This window comes from Macaca mulatta, chromosome 8 (assembly GCF_049350105.2).
Source record: "Macaca mulatta isolate MMU2019108-1 chromosome 8, T2T-MMU8v2.0, whole genome shotgun sequence".
Taxonomy (NCBI): Eukaryota; Metazoa; Chordata; class Mammalia; order Primates; family Cercopithecidae; genus Macaca; species Macaca mulatta.
In genome coordinates, this window is record NC_133413.1 from 143,114,667 (window position 1) to 143,139,882 (window position 25,216).

The 25,216-nt window shown below is 39.6% G+C and overlaps 1 protein-coding gene across 17 annotated transcripts in view; it reads right to left on the bottom strand.

Annotated features, from left to right (window-relative positions):
• The window catches only part of TMEM71 (transmembrane protein 71), a 53,077-nt gene extending 28,170 nt beyond the window's left edge, over positions 1-24,907 (bottom strand). For 5 of the 17 annotated variants that reach the window (XM_015146010.3, XM_015146007.3, XM_015146005.3 and 2 more), the window contains exons 1-5: positions 24,540-24,900; positions 22,907-22,982; positions 21,279-21,339; positions 15,543-15,755; positions 10,822-10,994 (exon numbers count right to left, since the gene is read on the bottom strand). In XM_015146010.3, the coding sequence (XP_015001496.3) occupies positions 10,822-10,994; positions 15,543-15,755; positions 21,279-21,339; positions 22,907-22,946 (487 nt within the window). In that variant the 5' untranslated portion in view covers positions 22,947-22,982; positions 24,540-24,900. Of the gene's footprint in view, positions 1-10,821; positions 10,995-15,542; positions 15,756-21,278; positions 21,340-22,900; positions 22,983-23,365; positions 23,517-24,539 lie in introns of all 17 variants that reach the window. The other 12 variants (XM_077944048.1, XM_015146006.3, XM_077944053.1 and 9 more) reach the window with 5 other exon arrangements.
• Positions 24,908-25,216: the final 309 nt, after the last annotated feature.

Here is a 25,216-nt window from a genome sequence, read left to right on the forward strand (position 1 = left end):
GGGAACACATCCCGAATTGCAGTATTGGGGCCTGGGAAGCTGCAAAATTCCGTGGCTCAAGAATGAATTGCAACTAATGAGGAAAGGTGTCAACACAGCTGGGAAAGGGGTGAACTGAGGACAAACAAAACAGGCAAAAACATCCTCTTGCCTGAAAAATGAAGCACAAGAAAATCAGGGGAAGTAATGTTTGATTGCATCCATTGCTCAGAGAGAAAACAGCAAAACAATTTAATTTTGATTTCTTCTGGAGTCTTCTAACTAGGCATTTCCAGAGAAAAATAAATTGCTGATAAAAGTCACGGGGCCTTGGGTAAATCCGGAAAGCAAGAAGTCTGGGGAAGATGTGATTACTTTGACAGCAGAGATGAGAGATTTCAAAGTCCTGTGTGCATCCAGGTTGACTAATTACTGATTTTGGATGGAGGTAGTTTGATTTGTTATATTTAGAGGATATTTGGAAACCATGAGAATTTTAATAAGATACCTCACACACGTGCAGCATTGCTGCGGTCCAATCACTTTGAAATTGTTTGGACATATTTCGAAGAGACAAGGAAGGAAAAACTAGATGTTAATTTCTAAATATGTGAAATACTGTCTTTAGAACAGTGATTCTCAGACTTTAGTCATCCAGGCATCATTTTCCTGATTTTTGCCAAATCCCAGAACCTGCTTGCTCTTAGCCATTTAATATTTTCTTAAAATTGTCTCATTTTACATTTTTACTTTAATGCAAACTTTATATCAGTCACATAAATGCCCTAAACAGAAAGTAAAGGTAAAAATAAGTACAATGGAAAATGTAACCTTATTTAATGTGTGTGAAATATTGGTGTAGCAGAAAGCTCTGAGCCTGTTCTTGGTTAAGAAGAACTTTGTTAAAACCAAAGACAGTCTAGCAAACGTTAGAGAATCTGACAGCTACCAAGGTTCTAAACTGAGCCTTGGTCTTCTTGGTTTCATCAGAAGGATTGTAAGGGAATTGGAAAAGGAGCCACAGCTTCTCTCTTACTGTCTGATTCAACATTCACTGTTGCTATGGGCTAGCAGCATTTCCTACTCTACCCTACACTTTAGAAAACATTGCTTTAGAACTGAGAAGACACTTGCCTTGTTGCTCCAGAAAAAAACAGGGGAGAACCAATGGATGGATACTCGAAAAGGCACACTAGAGGTGAGCCTGAGTAAGCCATTCCTGGAGCAGCAGTAACTACTGAGAGGAAAAGGCAGCCTCAGAAAGTCATGAGCAGGTGGGGTAGCGGATGGGGAGATGTTGGTCAAAGGGTACAAAGTTCCAGTCGCACAGGATGAAAAATGTTCTGGAAATCTATCCTATAGCATGGTGACTAGAGTTAATAATAATGTATTGTGTTCTTGAAAATTGCCAGGAAAGGGCCAGGCATGGTGGTTCACGCCTGTAATCCCAGTACCTTGGGAAGCTGAGGCGGGCAGATTACTTGAGCTCAGGAGTTTGAGACCAGCCTGGCCAACATGGTGAAACCTCATCTCATCTAAAAATACAAAAAATTAGCCAGGTGTGGTGGCTCATGCCTCTAGTTCCAGCTACTCGGGAGGCTGAGGCAGGAGAATTGCTTGAACCCAGGAGGTGGAGGTTGCAGCAAGCCAAGGCCAGACCACTGCACTCCAGCCTGGGCAACAGAGTGAGACTAGGTCTCAAAAACAAAAAAATTTCTAAGAGAGCAGCTCTTAAATGTTCTCACAACAACAACAATAACAAATGGTAAGTATATGAGGTGATGGATATGTTAATTAACTTGATTTTGCCATTTCACAATGTATAACTATATTGAAACATCACATTGCCCACTTCATCAATACCACCTTAATTAAACATTTTATCAAAATGAAACAAAATAATGAGAGTCCAAAATAGGTAAATCCAAGGATGCTGAAAGTAGATGAATACTGGTTGTCAGGGGCTGGTGGGGAAGGAGGAGTGACTGCTATTGAGTATAAGGTTTCTCCTTGGGGCTGATGGAATGTTCTGGAACAGGAAAGCAGTCGTGATTGCATGACCTCCCTGTGACTATACTAAAAAAATCACTGAATTGTATACATTAAATTGGTAGGTTTTAAGGAATGTAGATTATATCTCAATTAAAAAGTAACGAGAGCTCTCTACTAAGATATTTGTGCTACTCTGTCAGAAAGAGTCAGAGTGATGACTTCTCCTTTGCCTTCTGAGTGAAGATTCCAGACATAACACATCTACCAGGGACTACAGAATTCTTAAGTTGGCCTCCTTATCAAGCTGTGCATCATTAGCCAGTTCTTCATATTCTTTTCTTTCATAACACCACACTCTTCTGCTTCTTTGCCTGAGAAACTTTCCCCAATGAGCTTTTTCCCAGTGTAGTCCAGTGATTAAGAGCACACACTCAGACTTTTCTCTTCAAATCCTGGCTATGCGACTTCCTACCTGCATGGCCTCACATAGTACCTAAGCTGCCTTAGCTTCTTCCCCTGGAAAATGGGGATAAAGAATAATAACTCATTCAGAGGCTTTGCAGATAAGTGATGACATGACATGTGACTTTGTTGGAACTGTGCTCGCCTCTAGTACTCACACAATTAGGGATCATTATTACTGGGGCTTCTGTTCAACCACCTGAATTCCTTTCTTAACTCTCCTTTCTTCTCATTCACTTGTTTTCCGTAAGTAGACCTCTTTATTCCAAAAAACTGTATTGGCTCTCAGATTGGCTTATGAATCAATGTCTCTAGATCCTTCCTTACTCCTGAATCCCCTTATGTTTCCAAACCTCTACTGGTTATGTATTTCCCATAAGGTATCTCAAATTCAACCCATAAGAAATAAAATTTATTGTCTGTTTTGATGATCCCCATCTGTTCTTTTCTGCCTTTTTAGAGCTAATGTGTATTAAGCAGAATACCAGCCCCTCATATTCATAAGCGATATTAGAGATGTGACACTTCATGAATTATTGCATTTCATTCTCCCCATTCTATTTGCTATTATTTTTCTTATTTTATATCTAAGAAGTGGAGGATCAGAGAGGTTAGTTAATAACTTGTCCAAGAACAATCAGGTGGGAAAAGATGGTTCTAGGATTTGAATTCAGGTTCATCCAGTTCAAAAGCTCATTTTCCTTATGACTCTACCACACTATCTTCCAGCCCTTGGTGACTTGCAGAATTTTTGACGCAGTCTCCCAAATTAAATACATCAGTTTTCTTTGATTCCCCCACTTTCTCACCACTATATTCTATCTATCACCAACCTGTCAATTCTACCTTGGAAAATATTCTTTAAGTCTCTTCCTTCCTCCCTATTTCCTGCCACTTCCTTAGGATACTGGTTGATTTTAATTGCCTCGGAGCTCCCATCCAATCTTCAATTGTGCTATTGCAAAGATAATTTGAAAATTCCAAATCTGATTGCATCATCACCCTGCTTAAGAGCCATCAAAAAATATTCTTGATTGATTAGATAAAACCCCAAATCCTCAATGGCACAAAAGGTTCTTCAAATATCTATGGTTAATCTTTCTGGCCTCACCCCCCACATCCCTGCTCTTTCTCCTCTCCTCGTCCTGCTTATACATTCTTGCTATTGTGGAAAGCTAGAATCACTCAATTTAAGTAATCCTTTGATCATATTAAGAATTGTTTCTTCATTTAACAAGCACTTATTGTATTTTTAAAACTAATCTAGTATTACATGCGCACACACACACATAGGAATATATGTAAAAATTGGTAGAATCATCATAGTATTGTGCCAATGTCCATTTCCTGGTTTTGATAATGTGCTATAGTTGTATAAGTAGTTATGAGTGGGCAAAGCTGGATGAAGTATATACTGACCCTCTCCGTACTATTTTTTGTAACATTTTGTAAATCGAAGTTATTGAAAATTTAAAAAAATGCTATGTGTGTTTTCTATCTAGGAAGCAGATTAAGAAAAATCATAGCCATATAATTGCTACACATTTATATTAATACATTATTGCATTATATGACTCCTGTAGCTTGCTCTTTGGGCCTGCTAGAGGGACATAATGGATTTCTCCTCGAAAAGGAGAACAAAGCCCTTCCTGGCAGCAGAGCAGAGTCTGCACTTTTAAATCAGATAGACCTAGGTTGAATTCCAACTCTGCTGGTTATTTATTTATTTATTTATTTTTTGAGACAGTCTCGCTCTGTCACCCAGCCTGGAGTGCAGTGGCACGATCTCTGCTCACTGCAAGCTCCGCCTCCGGGGTTCACACCATTCTCCTGCCTCAGCTTCCCAAGGAGCTGGGATTACAGGTGCCCGCCACCACGCCCAGCTAATTTTTTGTATTTTTAGTAGAGATGGGGGTTTCACCATGTTAGCCAGGATCGTCTCGATCTGCTGACCTCGTGATCCACCCGCCTTGGCCTCCCAAAGTGCTGGGATTACAGGCGTGAGCCACTGTGCCCGGCCCCAACTCTGCTGTTTATAAGCTAAATTAACTTGGGTGAATTATTTAACCCTAAACTTCAGTTTTATCATAATTATAATAAATAAGATAATATGACTTACTTCCTATGAGTTTGGGGGATATTTAAACAAGATAATGTATGTAAACAAGCTAATATATTTTTAAAAGACAAAATGTGAAGTGCTCAGCACGTAGTAAGCACCCTTGACTTCTCTTTTCCTCTCACAGCCATGTAGGCAAATCTTGTTGCCTCTACCTGTAAAATGAATCTGGAATCCTGCTTCTCATCACTTCTTAACGGGTTTCTTGCTTCTGTTCCGAATACCTGACATCTAATCTGAACCCAGCAGCTGGAATAATCCTTTCAACATGTAAATCGAAACAAGTTATTCCTCAGCTCAGAATCCTCCAGTGGTTTGCCGTCCACTCAGAGTATGAAAGCAAAGGCTTTGAAATGACCCCACAGCTCTCCTTGTCCCTTCTCACTTGCATTCCTGACACATCTTTCAGTTTTTTCCCTACTATCCCCCCTCACTCACTTAGCCCAGTACAGGCTCCGAAACTAGAACCTGTACACCAGCATTTCACATGCCTGGATTGTTCCTCCCCCAGATATCTACAGAGCTGTTTTGCTTTTGCTTTTAAGCCAATGCTCAAAAGTCTTTCTCAATGAGGCCTTCTCTAACCATTTTATTTGCATTTGCAATCTCCGTCACTTCCCCCTTTCTTGTTTCCCATACCACTCACCAATTATTAACATGCTACATAATTTATTTATTGTCTGTCTCCCCCTACAGAAATGCAATTTCCACAAGAGCAAGCCATTTTGTCCATTTTATTCACCACTATGTCCATTGTGTAGAATAATGCCTGACACATCGTTGGCCCTCAATAAAATCTTCCGAATGAATGCATAAATGAATTACAGCAGAGTGAGTGACATAAGAAAAGCCACAGATGTGTGGAAGAGTAGGATCCATTCAGGAAACTGAAAGATCAGTGTGATCTGTGTCAATTGCATGTATGGGAAAGGAAAGGAAAACGATGGAGTTGAAGACAAGACCAGCCACACGGACCTTTGGCAACTGCCACTGCACAGGGCTTCTTGCTCACAAGGGTCTTTTTCTTGGTTTAACAGTTTTTCTTGGTTAACACTTGAAATTCTTAAGCATTTTTGAACAGGGAGCCCTGTATTTTATTCTGCACTGGGCCTGAAAATTATGCAGCCAGTTTGGGTTGGAGAAGTAGGAAATATTCAAAAAGACCTTGTATGCTGTGTTGAGGAATGACAAGGCCACATTTAATACCTTGGGAAGGTGAGCCTCGCAGCAGTTTGGAGGAATGGGGAAGCTGGGAGTATCTCCCCAGTTCATCTCTGCCTAGCCATCCCACTCCTCCTTCAAGACCCACTCAGAGCCAGGTGCGGTGGCTCACACCTGTAATCCAAGCACTTTGGGAAGCTGAGGCAGGTGGATCACGAGGTCAGGAGATTGAGACCATCCTGGCCCACATGGTGAAACCCCGTCTCTACTAAAAATACAAAAATTAGCTGGGTGTGGTGGCATTTGCCTATAATCCCGGCTAAACGGGAGGCTGAGGTAGGAGAATTGCTTGAACCAGGGAGTCAGAGGTTGCAGTGAGCCTAGATCATGCCACTGCATTCCAGCCTGGTGACAGAGCGAGACTATGTTTAAAAAAAAAACAAAACCCACTAAAATGTTGTCTCCCTCTCAAGCCCTCGCAGCCACCTCTAGGTACAGCTAACACTGCCTCCCCTGGATAAACCTCTGACATTGTCTCCACATACTACTCTTAAATCTCTTATGCTGTTTCAGGCATTATACTCAAACTATTTGCAAATGTATTTATTTACCTGTTTTAAACCAGGAATTTCTCAAAGTAATGTCTTACTTAGCTTGGAAGAGTGTTGTGTTTAGTACAATAGCTGGCACATAGCACATACTCAGTGAGTTTGATGAGTGAATGAATAAATGAAAGAATGACTGTTAAATGAGTATATGATATATCAAAGTGGACCTGCAAACTCACTTTTATTTCAGGCCCATTTATTGATGAAGTGACATCTATTAGTCCATTTTCAGGCTGGTGATAAAGACATACCCAAGACTGGGCAATTTACAAAAGAAAGGGGTTTAATGGACTTACAGTTCCACCTGACTAGGAAAGCCTCACAGTCATGGCAGAAGGCAAGGAGGATCAAATCACGTCCTACATGGATGGCAGCAGGGAAAGAGAGAGCTCGTGCGGGGAAACTTCCCCTTATAGAATCATCAGGTCTCATGAGACTTATTCACTATCACGAAAACAGCATGGGAAAGACCTGCCCCCATGATTCAATTACCTCCCACCAGGTCCCTCCCACAACATGTGGGAATTCAAGATGAGATTTGGGTGGGGACACAGCCAAACCATATCGTGACACATGCTCAAATTTCCCCCATTGTTGATAGGAGAAGGAGAAAGAGAAAGAAGAGGCAGCAGGGACTCACTCAATCTTCTCATTTGCCTTCGTCCACCTTCACCTCTCCCTTTCCCTTCCCGGCAGACATCAGAGTCTTCTATAGGCCATTCCTTTATTTCCTTACCTCTCACTCTCTCTTCTTTGTACTCGTGGTTCTCTTCTGCTATCTTCACTCCACTAACAGTCACCCCCAGGCCAATGAATCTGTTGAACACTCAGTTCTCATCCTATTTACCTTTCTAGCATGATTTGCCATTGCTAAGTACTCCCACCTTTTATACCACTATTATCCTAGAAATTTCATTACACAGCACTCTCTTGGTTTTCCACTCACCTCTGTGAACGCTTCCTTCCTAATCTCTTTTGCAGGTTAATCCTGTCCTATTCACTTATTCAATGTTTGAGTTCACAACATTCCACTTTAGGCTCTCTCTTTTGAAAACTGTATACCCTCTTCCTAATCCATCTCGTCCACTGCAAGGCCTCAATGACTACCTATACTGATATGACTTCCAGATGTATAACTTTAACTCAGATTCCTCCTCTGAGCTCCAGATTACAAATATCAACACCATCTTGATATTGTCTCTTGGATGTTCCAAAGAAACTTAAACTCATTGTGTTTCAAACCATGCATGCTATATTCTCTCACCAAGCATGTCTACTCACTAGGCAACTCACACTCCAGACGTTTTCATCTCCTCAGCACAGAATGTTCTTGCCTTTCCCCTTTGCCCAGCAAAATCCCCCTCATTGTCTAGCACTCATCTCCATTGCCAGTTCCACAGGGAAACTTTTCTTAAGTTTCCAAATGAGTCAAATTCCCCATTGTGTCATACAACTTTTTTTCATGGCACCTACCACAATCATTATGTTATGTTTCTGCAATTATTTAACAAAGAGCTGAACCCCAGCCCCTGTTCCAGTAAACCAGAAGGCCCAAGAAGACAGGGGTTACATTGTTTATTTCATCTTTGTATCCCCTGACCTACTGTAGTACCTGGAAAATGGTAAGTGCCCAATAAATATCTGTTGTTCCCATTCTAGTAATAAAAATAATTATAACTACAACTTACTGAGCACCAGACATTGAACTATGGCTGATAGTCATTGTCTCATTTCATCTTTAAAATATGCTTTGAGAATCAATGTACAGAAATCACTAGTCAATTCTGTATCCTAATAACATTGTGTACACTGACAACATTCAAGCTGAGAGTCAAATCAAGAATGCAATCTCATTTACAATCGCCACAAAAAATAATATACCTGGGAATACCTCTAACCAAGGACATAAAAGATCTCTACAAGAAGAACCACAAAGAACTGCTTAAAGAAATTATAAGTGACAGGGCCAGGCGTGGTGGCTCACCCCTGTAATCCCAGCATGTTGGGAGGCCGAGGCGGGCAGATCATGAGGTCAGGAGATCGAGACCATCCTGGCTAACACGGTGAAAACCCATCTCTACTACAAATACAGAAAAATTAGCCAGGCATGGTGGCGGGCACCTGTAGTCCCAGCTACTTGGGAGGCTGAGGCAGAAGAATAGCGTGAACCCAGGAGGCAGAGAGCTGAGATTGCACCACTGCACTCCAGCCTGGGTGACAGAGCAAGACTCTGTCTCAAAAAAAAAAAAAATTACAAGTGACACAAATAAATGGAAAAATATTTCATGCTCATGGATTGGAAGAATCAATACCACAAAAATGGCCATATTGCCTAAAGCAATCTACAAATTCAAACTACTCCTATCAAACTATCCCTATTCCTATCAAACTATCAATATTATTTTTCAATTTAAATTTAACTTGGTACCAAAAAAGAGTTTGAATAGCCAAAGCAATTCTAAGCAAAAAGAACAATGCCAGAGGCATCATATTACCCAACTTCAAACTATACTGTAAGGCAATAGTAACCAAAACAGCATGGTACTGATACAAAAACAAATACATAAACCAGTGGAATGGAATAGAGAACCTAGAAATAAAGCTTCACTCATAGAGCCACCTAATCTTTGACAAAGTTGACAAAAAATAAGCAATGGGGAAAGGACTTTATATTAAATAAATGGTGCTGGGATAGCTATATGCAGAAGAATAAAACAACCTCTACCTTTCTCCATATATAAAAACTCAAGAAGGATTAAAGATTTAAATGTAAGACCTCCCTTAAACTAGCAGAATCCTAGAAGAAAACCTAGGCAACACCATTCTGGACATCAGCCTTGGAAAATAATTTATAACTAAGTCCTCAAAAGCAATTTCAACAAAAACAAAAATTGACAAACAGAACTTAATTAAACTAAAGAGCTTCTGCACAACAAAAGAAACTATCAACAAGAGTAAACAGACAACCTACAGAATGGTAGAAATATTCACAAACTATGAATCTAACAGGGGTCTAATATCTAGAACCTATTAGGAATTTAAACAATCGAATAAGCGAAAACCGAATAACCCCATTTAAAATGGGCAAAAGATATGAGCAGATACTTCTCAAAAGAAGACATACATGCAGCAACAAACATGTGAAATAATGTTCATCATCACTAATCATCATAGAAATGCAAATAAAAAGCATAATGAGACACTATCTCACACCAGTCAGAATGGCTATTATTTAAAAATCAAAAAACAGCAGATGTTGGTGATGCTTCAGAGAAAAGGGAATGTTTACACACTGTTGGTGGGAATGTAAATTAGTTCAACCACTGTGGAAAGCAGTTTGGAAATTCCTCAAAGACTTTAGAACCACCATTTCACTAGCAATCCCATTACTTGGTATATATCCAAGAGGAAACAAATCATTATACCAAAATGACACACACACTCACATTTTCATGGCAGCACTATTCACAATAACAAAGACAAAGAATCAACCTAGGTTCCCATCAACATGGAATTGAATGAAGAAAATGGTACATATACACCATGTAATACTACACAGCCATTAAAAATAATGAAATCATGTCCTTTGCAGCAACATGGCTGAAGCTAGAAGCCATTATCTTAAGCAAATTAACACAGGAAGAGAAAACCAAATGCCCCACGTTCTCACGTATAAATGGGAGCTAAACATCGGATATTCATGAATATAAAGATGGCAACAGTAGACACCGGGGCTACTAGATGGGGGAGAGAGAGAAGGGGGCAAGGGTTGAACAACTAACTATTGAGTACTATGCTTAGTAACTGGGTGATGGGATCATTCATAACCCAAACCTCAGCATCAGATAATATACCCAGGTAACAAACCTGCACACGTACCTTCTGATTCTAAAATAAAAGTTGAAAAAGAAAAGTAAATTCTAAAATAGATGCTTTGAGTTCCCATCACTGTGTTTATATACATGTATATACACATACTTACTTGTATGAATATTATTACACAATATGTATATATATCTAATATGTATTATATTTCAAGTTATATGTGTACACACATATATATATATAAACCATATATATGGTTTTAAAAATGAAGAAATTTAAACTCAACAAAGTTAAGTACTATCCAAGTGTACTCATACTGGGACTTGAACCCTGACTCCAGTACATTTTTTTCCAATATAGGTCTTCTAAATCTGACTCTCCAGTATCCTTTCTCCACCCATATTCCTTACAGAAAAGATACGGTGGAAATGTGCAAATATTTTCCCAGCATTATCAACTTAATAATTTACACATTTACATTAGGCTATTTTGCATGACATAGTCACATATGTGTTTTGATCACACATGTAATATAGAGAGAATTTTAAAAATATGGCCCATCTCTCCATCAAAATGACTGTCATCTCTGGAACTGACATTGGTCGAGGACCACAGGGTTACCACAGCCCACTTGGAGATAAAATTTTATTATGGAAAAGAAGACTCAAAACTCACCATTTCCATTGCAATGGTCTGTGTCCAACCTCTTGATCCCCTCCAACCAGTTGTCCTCACTTGGAGAAGAGTCGACGTCACAAAAGATACTTCCACGCAGCCAAGATTTGGAGGTACTGAGGTTGAAGAGAGAAGAAAAGGGATGACGGATTCTCTTTTTCTTTCTAAATATCCTAGAGAGAAATGAAAGCATGGTGAACAATTAATAATAGTTACCTTTAGTTCAAAACTGTGATTTCCACAACCCAAGTCTGCTCACTGCATTAATTCTACAGAAGTTTGTCTCAAATTCTACTGTGTGCCAGGTCCTTGGCTCAATGTCTAGAGAACTGAGATAAATGACAAAACTTTGTGTGTGAAAAGTTCACAATGAATTATGGGAGAAAGAAAAAAAATAATGCACATATAGGTAATGCTTTCCTATAGTTTATTCTGTGCCAGGCATCTTTCTTAGTGCTTTACATAGATTAGCTCACATTATCTTCAGCACAACTCTGTGAAACAGATACTATTATTATCCCATTTTTCTGATCAGGAAACTTAGGCACAGATAGGTTAAGTCACTTGGTTGAGGTCATGCAGCTAGTAGGTGACATAGTTGGGATGCAAACCCAGAGAATCTGCCTCCATGGTCTTTGCTTTTGATCACTATGCTATATAGGAGATACGTGCTCTGAAAGGATTACCTAGAGGCTGCTCTGAGGGCACCAGGAGTGGCAGTGCTAATTGATAATCAAGGGAGTTTTTCTGGGAGAAGTGAGTTGTAAGCTGCATGAGATGATCTGACCTGTTCATCGAGGAACCAGTAGGTGTGATTAGGTCATGCCAAGAAATGAAGCTGGACAGGTAAAAGGAAGGCAGGTAATGATGGACTTCTCATATGATACAAGGGAGTTGGAATTTAGTGTTGGAACAAAGGGAGACCTCTAAAGCATGGCTACAGGGAAGACAGTAGTGATGACATAATTCGGTTTGCATTTCCAAAATTGTCGGTAACAGAGGGTGGCTCAGAGGTGCAAGATTGAGGGCAGAGGGGCTGATCGAAGTGCACAGGGGAGTCACTGTTGCGTATCTTCCTGTGATGTGTCAAGCCCTGTGCTGAGCACAGGGTGCTCACTATACTGGTGAAAAATAGTGAGGGCCTGAACCAAAGCTAGGTAATGCAAGGTCGAGTGAGACAGCTTTCCCATCACATGCAAGGAGGGCATGGAACAGTTTTCCCATCACAAAATTCTGCTCTTTAGCTACAGCTGCTACCAGAAGATGCATTTTGAATTGTGCTTTCCCTTGGTGGTTAGGATGAATTACAACAAGCCTTGTGCATTCTTTATCCTGATGGTTCTCCACCACGTTGATTTTTGGCTGCAGGGAACATCTGGTAGGTTTTGGAGACATTTTGTTAATGTTACACCAGGGAAGGAGTGCTCCTGGCAGACGGTGAGAAGAGGCTAGAGATGTCATTAAACATCCTACAGTGCACAGGGCAGTTGCCCACAACAAATAATTATCTGGTGCAAAATGTGAATAGTGCTACTGTTGAGAAAATCTACTTTATTTGAACTCTGTCATTGGTTCCAGGAATGGCAAGTTGAGAAAAATGGTAGAGTTCATGACAATGGAACACATTCTTGTGAAAATGAACCAAATTTGAAAGATTCTTGTAGGTTCTATGATGAGATCATTTAAAATGGAATAAACAGCAATTAGAAATTTTTATTCATTTATTCTTATATTCATTAATTCACTAAACAGCTCTTTATTGAGTACCTATTATGGGATGGGCACTCATCAAATTTGAGAACAAAAAGTACGGGTGAAACATCTTTAACATCAAGGATATCTATATAACGTGGGCTAGAGTTAAAAGTGATGTTGCAAAACTGATTCTTGAAAGTCAGACCATCTGAGCTGGAATCCTATTTCCACCTAACAGCCCTGTGAGCTTGGGAAAATTACTTAACCTCTCTGAACTTATGTTTCACCTTTGTGAAATGGGAATGGCAGTAATAAAATCTATGTCATAAGATTCCAGAGCAGGAGTTGGGAATCAAATGGTAGTATATATGCAAACCAGTTGGGATAGTCCCTAGCACACAGAAAGCAATCAATACATTTATTTTATTTTTTAAATAACAAACATTGGCAGTTATGTAAGGCAAAATGAGAAGAAAGAAAATGGAGTAAAACTTTCCTGAAGGAGGGTGCCTAACCAATGTAAGGAAACCACCTTGCAGTAGCCTGACCTGGAGAATGTACTGGAAGGTGGCTAATGCAGGAGGCATCAGAATGCTAAGGTAATCATTGCAGAAATCTAAACAGGAGGTTATGGTGGCCTGAATGAAGAAAATAGCTATGGGAACAAAGACAAGAGGAACAATTCAAAATAATTTTAGGAAGTAGATTCATTTGGTCTTCACGTTTGTCGTGGAAACAATAAACTTCTTACCAAATACACCTTACCTGGACACACAACTGAACTACATCTTTCTGCTCCTTTGCCATTAGGTGTGGTCATGAGTCTAAAGTCTCCCCAATGGAATGTGAGCAGAAGTGATCTGTGCCATTTATGGGCTGGAGTCTTGGGGAAAGCAGGTGTTCCTTCAACTCACATTCTTTCTACACTTTTACCAGTTGGTTCCAGGCAATTCCACCATGCCACAGCCTCTATAAGGCTTGCATGGTTAGCAGATGCATATGATGAAAGAAATCTGGGTCTCTGAGTCTCTGCTTCAAGGTGGCTCACCAGTTAGGCTAGAACACTCATGCTGGACAATTACATGAACAAGAAATAAAATCTGGGCCCAGTGCAATGGCTTACACCTGTAATCCCAGCACTTTGGGAGTTGGAGGCGGGCAGATCATAAGGTCAGGAGATCGAGACCATCCTGGCCAACATGGTGAAACCCTGTCTCTACCAAAAATACAAAAATTAGCTGGGCATAGTGGTGGGTGCCTGTAATCCCAGCTACTTGGGAGGCTGAGGCAGAAGAATCGCTTGAACCAGGGAGTCGGAGGTTGCAGTGAGCCGAGATCATGCCACTGTACTCCAGCCTGGCAAGAGAGCAAGACTCCATCTCAAAAAAAAAAAAAAAAAAAAAGACATAAAAAGAAGAAGAAATAAAATCTGCTTTCATTTGAAACATTACCTATTTAGATCTATAGGTTACTACTGACACCATCTTATTCTGACCAACTGACTAAAAGGGATGTATGAATAAAAATGTCAAGTCTAGAGAGACTCACAGCAGAGGATAAATGGTGCTTCTTTTCATTGAAATAGAAATCATGTGAGAAACATTTTGAAAGAAAGGTGACCTAATCTATTTTGGACATACTGGGTTTGAGATGCCTATAGGAAATTCCTCCTTCCCTTATCAACAAAGGTAGAGTGTATTTCCCTGACCCTTATTACAACTTGCCCATATAAGTTGAATTGACCAGTGAGATGGTAGCAGATTGATGCACACAGAGGCTTGAAATGTACCTGCTGTTGGGGTATGTCCTCTCGCATTTATGTAATTACAATGGAAAGAACATTTTTCTGTAGTCAAATGGTCTCAAGGGAATGACCTATATGATGCACACTGATTCCAACTGAAGCCAACCTCAACCTTGTTCAGACTAAACCAACCTACTCCAACTAACTTCCACATGTGTGGACTCATTGTTTTATATCATTAAGATTCGATAGTTATTTGTTACACAGCCTTATTGTGTCAATAGCTGACTGATTCAGTCAGCATATGGGTGGTTTTGAAGCAAAAGAAAATGAATGCGATTATCCAAATGTACCGATCCAAAGTGAACTCATCCCTCTTCTTTCGTCAAACATGCCCGTCCTTTCTTTCTGATCTTGATAAATGGTCCTACCATACATCTACTTGACAGAACCAGAGTCCTAAGATTCATGCAAGTGTTCTTCCTTTGTTGGACCTCCCACATCTTTGGATGACCAAGATTCCACCCCTTTACCATTCTTTTTATCTATCTCCCCACCCTTATTCTTTCATCATTGCTACCACAATTTGCTTTTAATCCATGGATACCTTGCCTTCATTTTTCCCATTGTACTCAGTCTCTACTGACATATTCATACACATCCAACCACCCATCCTTTCCATAGCAGTCACTATTATCTTTCTAAGAATACATCTGATAATTTATCAATGACCCCTCTTTATCTATAGAGTACTGCTCAAACTCCTTAGCCTGAAATTTAACCCCTTTCATCCAGCCCCTGCTCCTGCGCTCAGTCTTCTTTCTTACAAAACACCCCTTCCCACCCTAAGTTTATTCCTACCCAACTATTTGCTATTCTCCAAGTTTTACCAGGGTCTCTCAGAACCCCACACCTGTGCCATCTTTCCAGAAGTCCTCTTTCCTATTTTTATTTTAACTAACATCCTACATTTTTCAAGACTTAAATCAGCCATCACCACCTCTAGTGAGTTTATTTTTACCTATTCCCTAAGTAAAATGTATCTCCTTTCTTTTATCCCTTCACTGCACCCTGACAGGTTTCTATCCTGGCACCCATATTACTTCATCACTCTCATTTGTTTTCATGTTGGCTATGCCCATTCCCTCTTACCCTTTGTATTTCCACAGTCTGGAACAATAATGGGCTCCTTATAAAAGATAGTTGGGTGAATAAATGAATGAGTGAACAATTAATGGATGGATTGGACTTCAGATTTCTTTCTGTAATATGCTCTACTTACCTAACTAAGTTCTCTTTGTACATAACACTGGTCTGGGATGGGTTCAGAGTTATGTTGCCATCTTTGTCGCACAGGAAGCTGTCTTCGTTCCAAATATAGTAGCCATTGGTGAGGAGTCTGGGACTTCGGCGACAGATATAGTGGGAGCCTGTCAGGGGATCTACGGAGCTGCATTCAAAAGAATGGTCAACATCCAGGGAATCACAGGTAAAACTAAGAAGGAAAAGGGAAAGCCCTTGAAATATCTATTCAGTACATCCAGTCCCACATCAACCATGTCTCATCACTGTGAAGGAAAATAACATCTTTGCATTCATGACTGTCAATTACTTCTGCAACCATTAGGAATGTCACTCTTAACCTTCTGGGCTTCATCTCCTCACCTATGACAGCATTAAACTACAGAACCTTTAGTGCTTCTTTCCGTTTTAAACCTTGGTGAAAACGATGGCTAATCACTTTCCTCACCATACGATGAACCTACGTTTGATGTTAGTCTATTATATTTTTTTGGATGGGATGTCGGAAGCTCAAAATCCCCTCTACTCCCTTATTTTGAATAGCCCTCCAGTTGCCAGATCTTTAATCTTGTCACTGTAATAGAGACATTATAACTATGTAGCCACCGGAAACATATGAGGTACAGGGTGAACATGCAGTCAAAAAGATCATTTTTGGCCTGTGCAAATTTCCCTCCAGGTTGGCTGCACAAAATGGGCACACGGTTACCTTGCCTGATTTGGTATCCAGGGAAGCCTCATAATTCCTTGAGTAAACCTATATGTGTCTTAGTTTTACAAAACAATCACATTGAGATGGGATTGGTGGTGTGTGCCTATAGTCCCAGCTACTAAGAAGGCTAAGGCAGGAGGATCCCTTTAGCCCAGGAAGTTTGAAGCTGCAGTGTGCTATTCATGCCTGAGAATAGCCATTGCACTCCAGCCTGAGCACCATACCAAAGACCCTGTATCTAAAGGAAGGAGGAAAAGAGAGAGAAAGAAAGAGGGAGAGAAAGAAGGGAAGAAAGGAAGAAACGAATAAGGGAAGGAAGGAAGGAAGGAAGGAAGGAAGGAAGGAAGGAAGGAAGGAAGGAAGGAAGGAATCACATGGCCCTATAATTGACAGGCAACTAAATTATTATGAAAATGTTTCATAAATGTAAAATTTCTTGAGGTGAGGTTTGGTAGAAGCCTGGTGACAATAGTAATAGAGCCATATTGGATAAAAGAGTATGTAATGTGTTATTTCTTCAAAACTGCTTAGTTTTTTCCCCCTCTCTTCTCCCATAAAAATTATTTTTCTTTGTCCTAAACCCCAATTAATCTCACTGTGATTTTTGTGTATGTATGTCCGCCTCAGTAATTATTTTAGACATTACTGGAGGGCAGATATTGTGAGCCTAAAAAATGTTCAGTATGTAAATAAACTCAATGCCAGTTACTGACTGAAATCACCTGACAGACTATGGAAATCTGGTAAAACCTATGAAAATATATACTGTCTGAATGTATCTGAGTTCTTGGGGTGGTTTTGTGTCAATCAATTAACAGCACTGATAGTACAATAGCTCTCATGTGCTCTTACCTTGATGCTTTCAATAATTTTTACATATTATGTATTCCACTTAATTGCATAAATTGGGACCATATGCTTCCAGAAAATCACAGATTCTAAGAATCAGAAGGACTTTTGACGGTCATGTCTGCAGCCCCACCAAATTTCCCATCTGCTGTATTTCTGACAAACATTGTCCCTCTCTGCATGCACACCTTCAGTAAGAAGGACCCCACACTTACTAAGCACCCCCACAACCCTTCACTGAACAAATATGGGCTGTAGCATAGTGGACAAGACAGGGGATTTGAAGTCAATCCCCCTCTAAGCCTGTAATTCCAACTCTGTCATTGCTTAGGTGAGTAACCTTAATCCAGTCACTTAGCCTCTTAGACTGTTTCCTTATATGTAAAACAAGAAAAAAATCTTTATTACCGGGTTATCTTAATAATCGCATAATAAAATAAATGGTCTGTGCTTAGCACCTAGTATGGGCTTAATAAATGTTCACTTCCTCCCTTCTTTTCTTTCCCTTCGTTTTCCATTCCTTCTATCTTCCATTTGAGATCTATTCAGCTATTTAAAGAGAGTTTCCATGTCCTCCCTGGGTCCTCGCTTCTCCACATTAAAAGTCCTCCAGTTCATTTAACTCATCTTTATACGACATGATGTAGTTTTGATCCCTTAGCTATCATAGTTTGATGGCTTTTCTCTGAGTATTCTCCACTTTTTAGAGTTCCTCTTAAATATCATGCCAACCGTAGAACCTAGCCCTTTAAGTGTGTCTGCCCAAGAGATACAGGGACTATCACTTCCCTCATTATAGAATCCATGTCTTTAGCAATGAAGCTTAAGTCACATCAGCTTGATTCTTTTTTTCTCCTCCAGTTACCAACACATTATCACACTATTAAATAGACTATCAAGTCTACGGCCATACCACCCTGAACGCGCCTGATCTCATCTAAATAAACTATCAATTTCTAGTCTTTTTCCTGTATATTTAGAATTACCTTTCCTCTCTTAGACTTTTGGGTCAATTTTATATTACAAAGTCAATATGTAATTAAGACTTTGCAGATAGAGCTAGGTTCATACCCTTGGTTTCAATCCTGGCTCTACCTCCTGCTAATTATTCTCTCCAAGGCTTAGTATTTTTTTTTTTTTTTAACAAATGTGAATCTGTGCAGTAAAGATTGCCCAAAATAAACCTCATAGATTTCTGTAAATATTTAATGTCATAATTTAATGGAGGTTGTTAATGTCTATGCTTTCCATTGCCTGATGGTGGTAAGCTAAATATGTTGCCTACTGTTTGAATGACTATTCATTTTGTGCTGTTAGAATTTTGAGGGATTCGGCCGGGCGCGGTGGCTCAAGCCTGTAATCCCAGCACTTTGGGAGGCCGAGACGGGCGAATCACGAGGTCAGGAGATCGAGACCATCCTGGCTAACATGGTGAAACCCCGTCTCTACTAAAAAATACAAAAAAAAACTAGCCAGGCGAGGTGGCGGGCGCCTGTAGTCCCAGCTACTCGGGAGGCTGAGGCAGGAGAATGGCGTAAACCCGGGAGGCGGAGCTTGCAGTGAGCTGAGATCCGGCCACTGCACTCCAGCCTGGGCGACAGAGCGAGACTCTGTCTCAAAAAAAAAAAAAGAATTTTCAGGGATTCTCATTATATTACACAAGACTTTTAATATATTAAATGATGTCATACAAATATGTTATCCCTGGAATCTATATGTTCTCAATCCAAATCATTGATAAAAATATTGAATAGTATGGGTAGAAATCTGAGACTTTGGAAACATCAAAAGGGACTATTTCCAGACATGCACTTTAACAGAACATTTTGGTTCTTGTTATCCCTATTAATAAATATGAAAATGGAGGCTCCAGTAGGTTAAGTTCATTGTTCAATAACTCAGGGCTTACAAGTGGGAGAGGTAAGCTAAAAATCTAGATCTTTTTTCTCTGACTCTAGTGCTCTTTCTTCTACAGCCTTTTGCCTCTGTGAAAATTAATAGGGCAACTGTATGGTGCTGGACACTTAGGAGGTTTCAGAGTTCTGGACCTGTATTTCTATCTGCACTCCAATTTCCAAGGTTTCAACATTTGACAGTTATCAACTGCAGCCTCCCTAATCCCCTGGCATCTTTCCTTTATAACGCCCCACCTTTATCTATCCTCTCTTGATTGTAAACAAAATGAAGACACGCTTCCAACACCTGGATTATAGTTTAAAAAAAGGACCCTTCTGAACAATATCAAACCTTTAGAGCAGATAACAACATTATCTCTAGATCTTGACTCTTGCTTCATTCTGCTCTAATAAACTTAGTAGCTGATTCGTTTTTAGCAAGTCCTTTCCAATTGGTTTCTACAGTCCAATCCCACAGCAAAGCCCAGCAATGTGCCTAACTGCCTAAAGACAAAGCCTTTTCTTTTCTTGTGAGGTTACTGACTAGGCCTTAGAAGAGCCTAAATCGTACCTCCTAGGATAGGACAAAGACTGGTTGGTGAAAGGACAAGTATCATTAGGACCATTAAAAAATGTTGGATAATTACACACTGATAGATTACAAAATGTCTCTCATCCTTCTACACATCTGCCTCATGCTCTACTGAATTTCTGATATTTTTACATTTAAAAGCTTATATACAATGAATACATGCACTCAGTCTAGTAATAAAATACTGTTTCAAATTAATGTGAGTTATTGAACATTGAGCATGACCTGGCCCCCTACTTTTTGCCCTTTTTCTACTCTTCACAAACCTCTAAAAGCTAAGTATCATTATTATCTTCATCATATAGCAGGAAAAAATGATTTGCAAAAGCAGCAAATTACTTGGATATTTTACATAGCTAGTAAGTGGCAGAGCTATGATATGAACCCTAGTCTATCTGACTCTAAACCATGGATCCTTTCCACATGTGCCTCTGTTCATATTGATTCATTTGGTAGCATCAGGAGGCCTACAATTTACAAGAAGGAGCCGGTCCTAAAATGAATGTATGATCTCTTTATGCTCTAGGCACATTTCACCATGCTAGGGGAAATGTCAGCTGATGTCTGCATAAGGAATAAGAGATACTCAGTGAGTCATTGAAAAAAGAAAGAAAAAAGACTCCCTTGTAGTACTTCAACAAAATGGTAGACTGTACATGTTTTGGTAGAGCATAAAATTCGGCCATCGGTATAGAATCGTGTTGCTTTTATAAAACAAGATAGGAAAGCATATTTAAAAAGACATCAGTTTGAGAAAAAGTAACCATTCATCAGTATTCAATAGTTTCACCACTCACCAGAGAAACAATTCACAACTGCCTATATATTGACACTAATATATATGATATGTGATTATAATATATATATTCATTATTCTATTAGGCAAGTTTTCATTTAGTATGTACATGGCACTGAAAATAAATAGCCTTTCAAAACTAGATGATAGCTAAAATAATAATTTCAAACCAATAATACAACAAAGTAAGACATTATTATTATTTTGAGATGGAGTCTCACTGTCACCCAGGCTGGAGTGCAGTGGTGCAGTCTTGGCTCACTGCAACCTCTGCCTCCCAGGTTCAAGCGATTCTCCCACCCCAGCCTCCGGAGTAGCTGGGATTACAGGCACACCACCACCACGCCCGGCTAATTTTTGTATTTTTAGTGGAGACAAGGTTTCATCATGTTTTATCCAGGCTGGTCTCAAACTCCCGACCTCAAGTGATCCACCCACCTCGGCCTCCCAAAGTACTGGGATTACAGGCGTGAGCCACCATGCCCAGAGAAGAATGATTTTTTTTTTTTTTTTAGACAAGTCTTGCTCTGTCGCCCAGGCTGGAGTGCAGTGGCACGATCTCGGCTCACTGCAAGCTCTGCCTCCTGGGTTCACCTCACTCTCCCATCTCAGCCTTCCAAGTAGCTGGGACTACAGGCGCCCGCCACCATGCTGTGCTGATTTTTATTTAATTTAATTTAATTTAATTTAATTTTACTTTATTTTATTTGTATTTTTAGTAGGGACGGGGTTTTACTGTGTTAGCCAGGATGGTCTCGATCTCCTGACCTCGTGATCTTTCCGCCTAGGCCTCTCAAAGTGCTGGAATTACAGGCGTGAGCCACCACGCCTGGCCAGAATTATTATTTCTTAAAAGAAGCTCCATAACATACCTTGGGAAAATGCACGTGGGAGACAGTTCTCCAGCACATTCTCTTTCCAACCTGGAAGAACCTGCATAAACAAATGAGAGAGAAGTAGAATGTATCATACCTGATCAACAGTTACATATGTTGATACATGTATCAATATGTATAATTGCAAACAGTGGAGGCATGTAAGAAGATGGGAAGAGCTGACGTTCCAGCTTCAGCTGTAAGATTCCAACTAGTACAGACACCCTTATCACCAGGGCTCTACTCGAAGGAAGACATAAACTAGAGGCTTCTATCTTCTGTTCCCGCTCCCACATAACTCTCTAGAAGTTCCAGGTGCAGTGGCTCACGCCTGTAATCCCAGCACTTTGGGAGGCCGAGGAGGTCAGATCACGAGATCAGGAGATCTAGACCATTCTGGCTAACACGGTGAAACTCCGTCTCTACAAAAACACACAAAAAATTAGCCGGGCGTGTTGGCGGGCGCCTGTAGTCCCAGCTACTCTGGAGGCTGAGGCAGGAGAATGACGTAAACCCGGGAGGCGGAGCTTGCAGTGAGCTGAGATCCGGCCACTGCACTCCAGCCTGGGCGACAGAGCGAGACTCCGTCTCAAAAAAAAAAAAAAAAAAAAAACAAAAAAAACCAAAAAACGTTCCTTAGTGCAGGATGAGGCAATAATAAATCATTAGCATCAAACTGAGCTCATGAAAGGATGGGAAAAAAACGTCTTGTGTGAACGGGAGAAAACCCAAATCAGTTACCCAATGTGTTGGTTATTGTAGCTACTCAGTAAACTGAGGAATTCAATCATTGTTGTAGACTCTCTCTCTTTAGTGCATATTAAGACACTTCTACTGTAAAATAATGAGCAAAAGACATTAGTGGGGAAGAAATAAGGTTTGGTTTTGTTTTATATAAAAATTTCCAATGTATAAAGACTGTGAGTATTCTTAATTATAGAAACATCATCCATTCGTTCATTCCAGTTTAACCAAAGGCATGGCAACAGACTTTACTTGGGGAAAGTTGGAGTTGATTAATATTCTAAACTCTAAAGCAGAATTTTATCGTGTGCAGAGATGGTGTCAATGGTCCTAACAGACAAGCTTAGTGAAATTTGATTCCATTACGGACAATTAGTATCTAGGACAAAGAAAGGAATTTAGACTTTCAGATTGGGCTGGTTGATTTGTAAGGAGAAAACTGTGGGTGTATGAGGGAGAGTTAGAAGTGGGGTTTTGGGAGAAAATAACAAGAGGAAGGAAGAAACTTGAAACCACTACCGTTTTAACAGCGCCCTTATTTTCTGCAAGTAGCTATCAAAATCATTCAGCATTTTTTACACACAAACAGTTTTGCATCTTAATAGTAGCTGATAAACAATCTCCTTTCACATTTATGCACAGGCATCTAAAAAAAAACGGTGTTTTTTTATTTTTTCTACTAGAAGGAAAAATACCACATTTCTTTCAAGGAAAAAAATGAAGTCAAAATCATTGCCAAAGTGAACACTGGCATTTAAGAAGCACAAGCTACTGACAGATGGTTAATGGTCTGAGTATCAGCAAAATCAAAGCAAGGAAATTGCTAAAAGGAGTCTAATCGTTCAAAAGATAATTGCGTATCACAGTTCTTCTACATTTACTTGCTACTGGTGTTGACATCAGTTGAGATATTCGGTACATCTTGGGAAGGCCGCTTGCTCAAACTTCACAGATTCTCTGCAAAAGACGTTAAAAAAAGGTGGACTATATATTAAAAATAGAAAAATTATGCCAAAACAGATGGCATCTACTAATTGCACTAGTCAGATTTGTTTACTGAAATAATACAGAGATACAGAATTGAAGGTAGGAGACCAGATTGAAGACACAACTTCTCTAAAGTTATGTCTGCCTCTATGACTTTGAACATTTTCCATTGCCTCGCTCAGTGCATCTCAATAACCTTTTTCTGTAAATAAGAACCATACTTTATTTGGAAAATCTAGACTTAAAAAGGTTGATTAGTAATCCAAGGACAATAATGAAAGTGAGGTATTTGATTAAGAAATCTTAATAAAATGACTGATCTAACAGTAATTTAGCCCCTAAAACAAACTTACTTGTATTTTAATCATCTGACACAAATAATCTTCATTATCAAGTTTCAAACGGTGCTTGGAGATTGGTGTCTGTCTTTTGCCCAACAACTTGAACCATTGACAGGTAGTCACAGAGAGTGTTTTTTAATAGCTTTTATCAGCCTGGACATTCCTAAAGAGCATAAGTAACATTGCACTAAAGATAGCATACCACTGGGAAGATTTTAGAACTCAGTTCCCACGAAGACATAATTTAATTTCTCAATTACAAATTAAAAACATATCAAAGAATGCAAATTATGCAAACTTTGATCATTTACTGTTCATCAAATAGAACCAACTTCTGTTGACTATGAAACTTTGTATATAGTATCACTATCCTGATCACTTTATAAGGTAGGACTAAATTCTTTTCTGATTCACCACCTATGGCCACATTTTGTAACGTGAGAACTAGTAATGGATTGTTTTTGTAGCTGTAATACAATCAATCAAACCAGGCTAATTCTATAGCTTCAAGTTGAATATTTCAATAAATATATACAAACCCTATAGGAAACTATAAACCTGGTTTATAGAGACCTTCAAAGATGTCAGGAGAACTTTCTGGCCTTCCTTGGAAGATCTCTAAATCAAAGCACACATTTACAAATTTCATTTGTTTGGGATATAAAATAATCCCAATGTAATGTAATATATTAGTATGTCACTTGTTCTTTTCATTTTTGATCAATATTGTATGGATATGCCCAGCCCAAATTACCTTATTTTAGTGTTCCCCAAGTATTAAGCTTAATTTTAAGCCTGTAAATCCTGCAGCAGAAAGTAAGGTCTTATTGCTCTATCTTACAAGTGCTTAGAGGAATCTACAGGCAGTACACTGACATTCAATAGAAAATTAGTAACAGTAGAAAAAAAACCCTTCAGTTATAGATCTAAAACTTTTCAAGAAACAGAATCTGCCAGTTCCATCAAAGCAACACATCTATTCTGAAAAATGTGTGCATACATGTTCCTTCCAAAGGGAGTTCCCAGCCTCTTCTTCCAATTGACAAAGGACAAAATTATTACTGAAATATGAAGCTTCCTGTGGTTGACAGTGGAAAATTTGAGGACTGAGCAGTTCCTCAGCTGAAAAAAATGTCTGAATGTCAACAGGTGCAAAAGTCTCTTAATAAAGGGAATCCCACCCTACCTTCTTCTCACAGATGCCCACACACATTGCCGTCCACAGGTGTTTGCAGAGAAGTTTTTGTCTTCAGCAGCCTCTTCTTCTCTTGTCTGTTTTCTGGTATAAATGAGCGTATAGTTCTTGGGACAGTCAGTCTTACAACTTCTCTTGTTTTCTTTTGAAAACAGCCTGCGTAACCAGAGACAAAGAAGCAGAATGAGGTCATACTTCCTGTTGGGCTCACATCAGTGGCATTCACACTGAGGAGTGTGGTGAAGATTTCACAGAGTTTCCTGGGCCAGCAGCAGGGAATGTGCAGCCCGTGTGTCAGGCCAGCTGGTTACAACCTGGTCACTGGAGGGGTGGTTTGCTGAGCTAACTTGTCACCTTTGGCTGCAAGAACATGAGAAAGACTTTCAGTCTCACTTCTTGCTCATCATCTGGCCACATTCAGTTATAAGTAGTGCAGAGTAGTGATCTTTGTCCAAATCACTTAAATGTATTGAGGATAATGCACTGATGCTATTAAATTCAGAATACTACTAAATAGCAAGAGCTTGATCTTATGAAAATTTCTATAGAGGCAATAAATTTATCTAATGAAGATTGGACTTTACAAAAAAACTGTATAGATGGCATTTTACATTTACATTATAGTAGAGCTCAAAGACTTGATGGTGTTTGTGGGTTCGTACACGTCT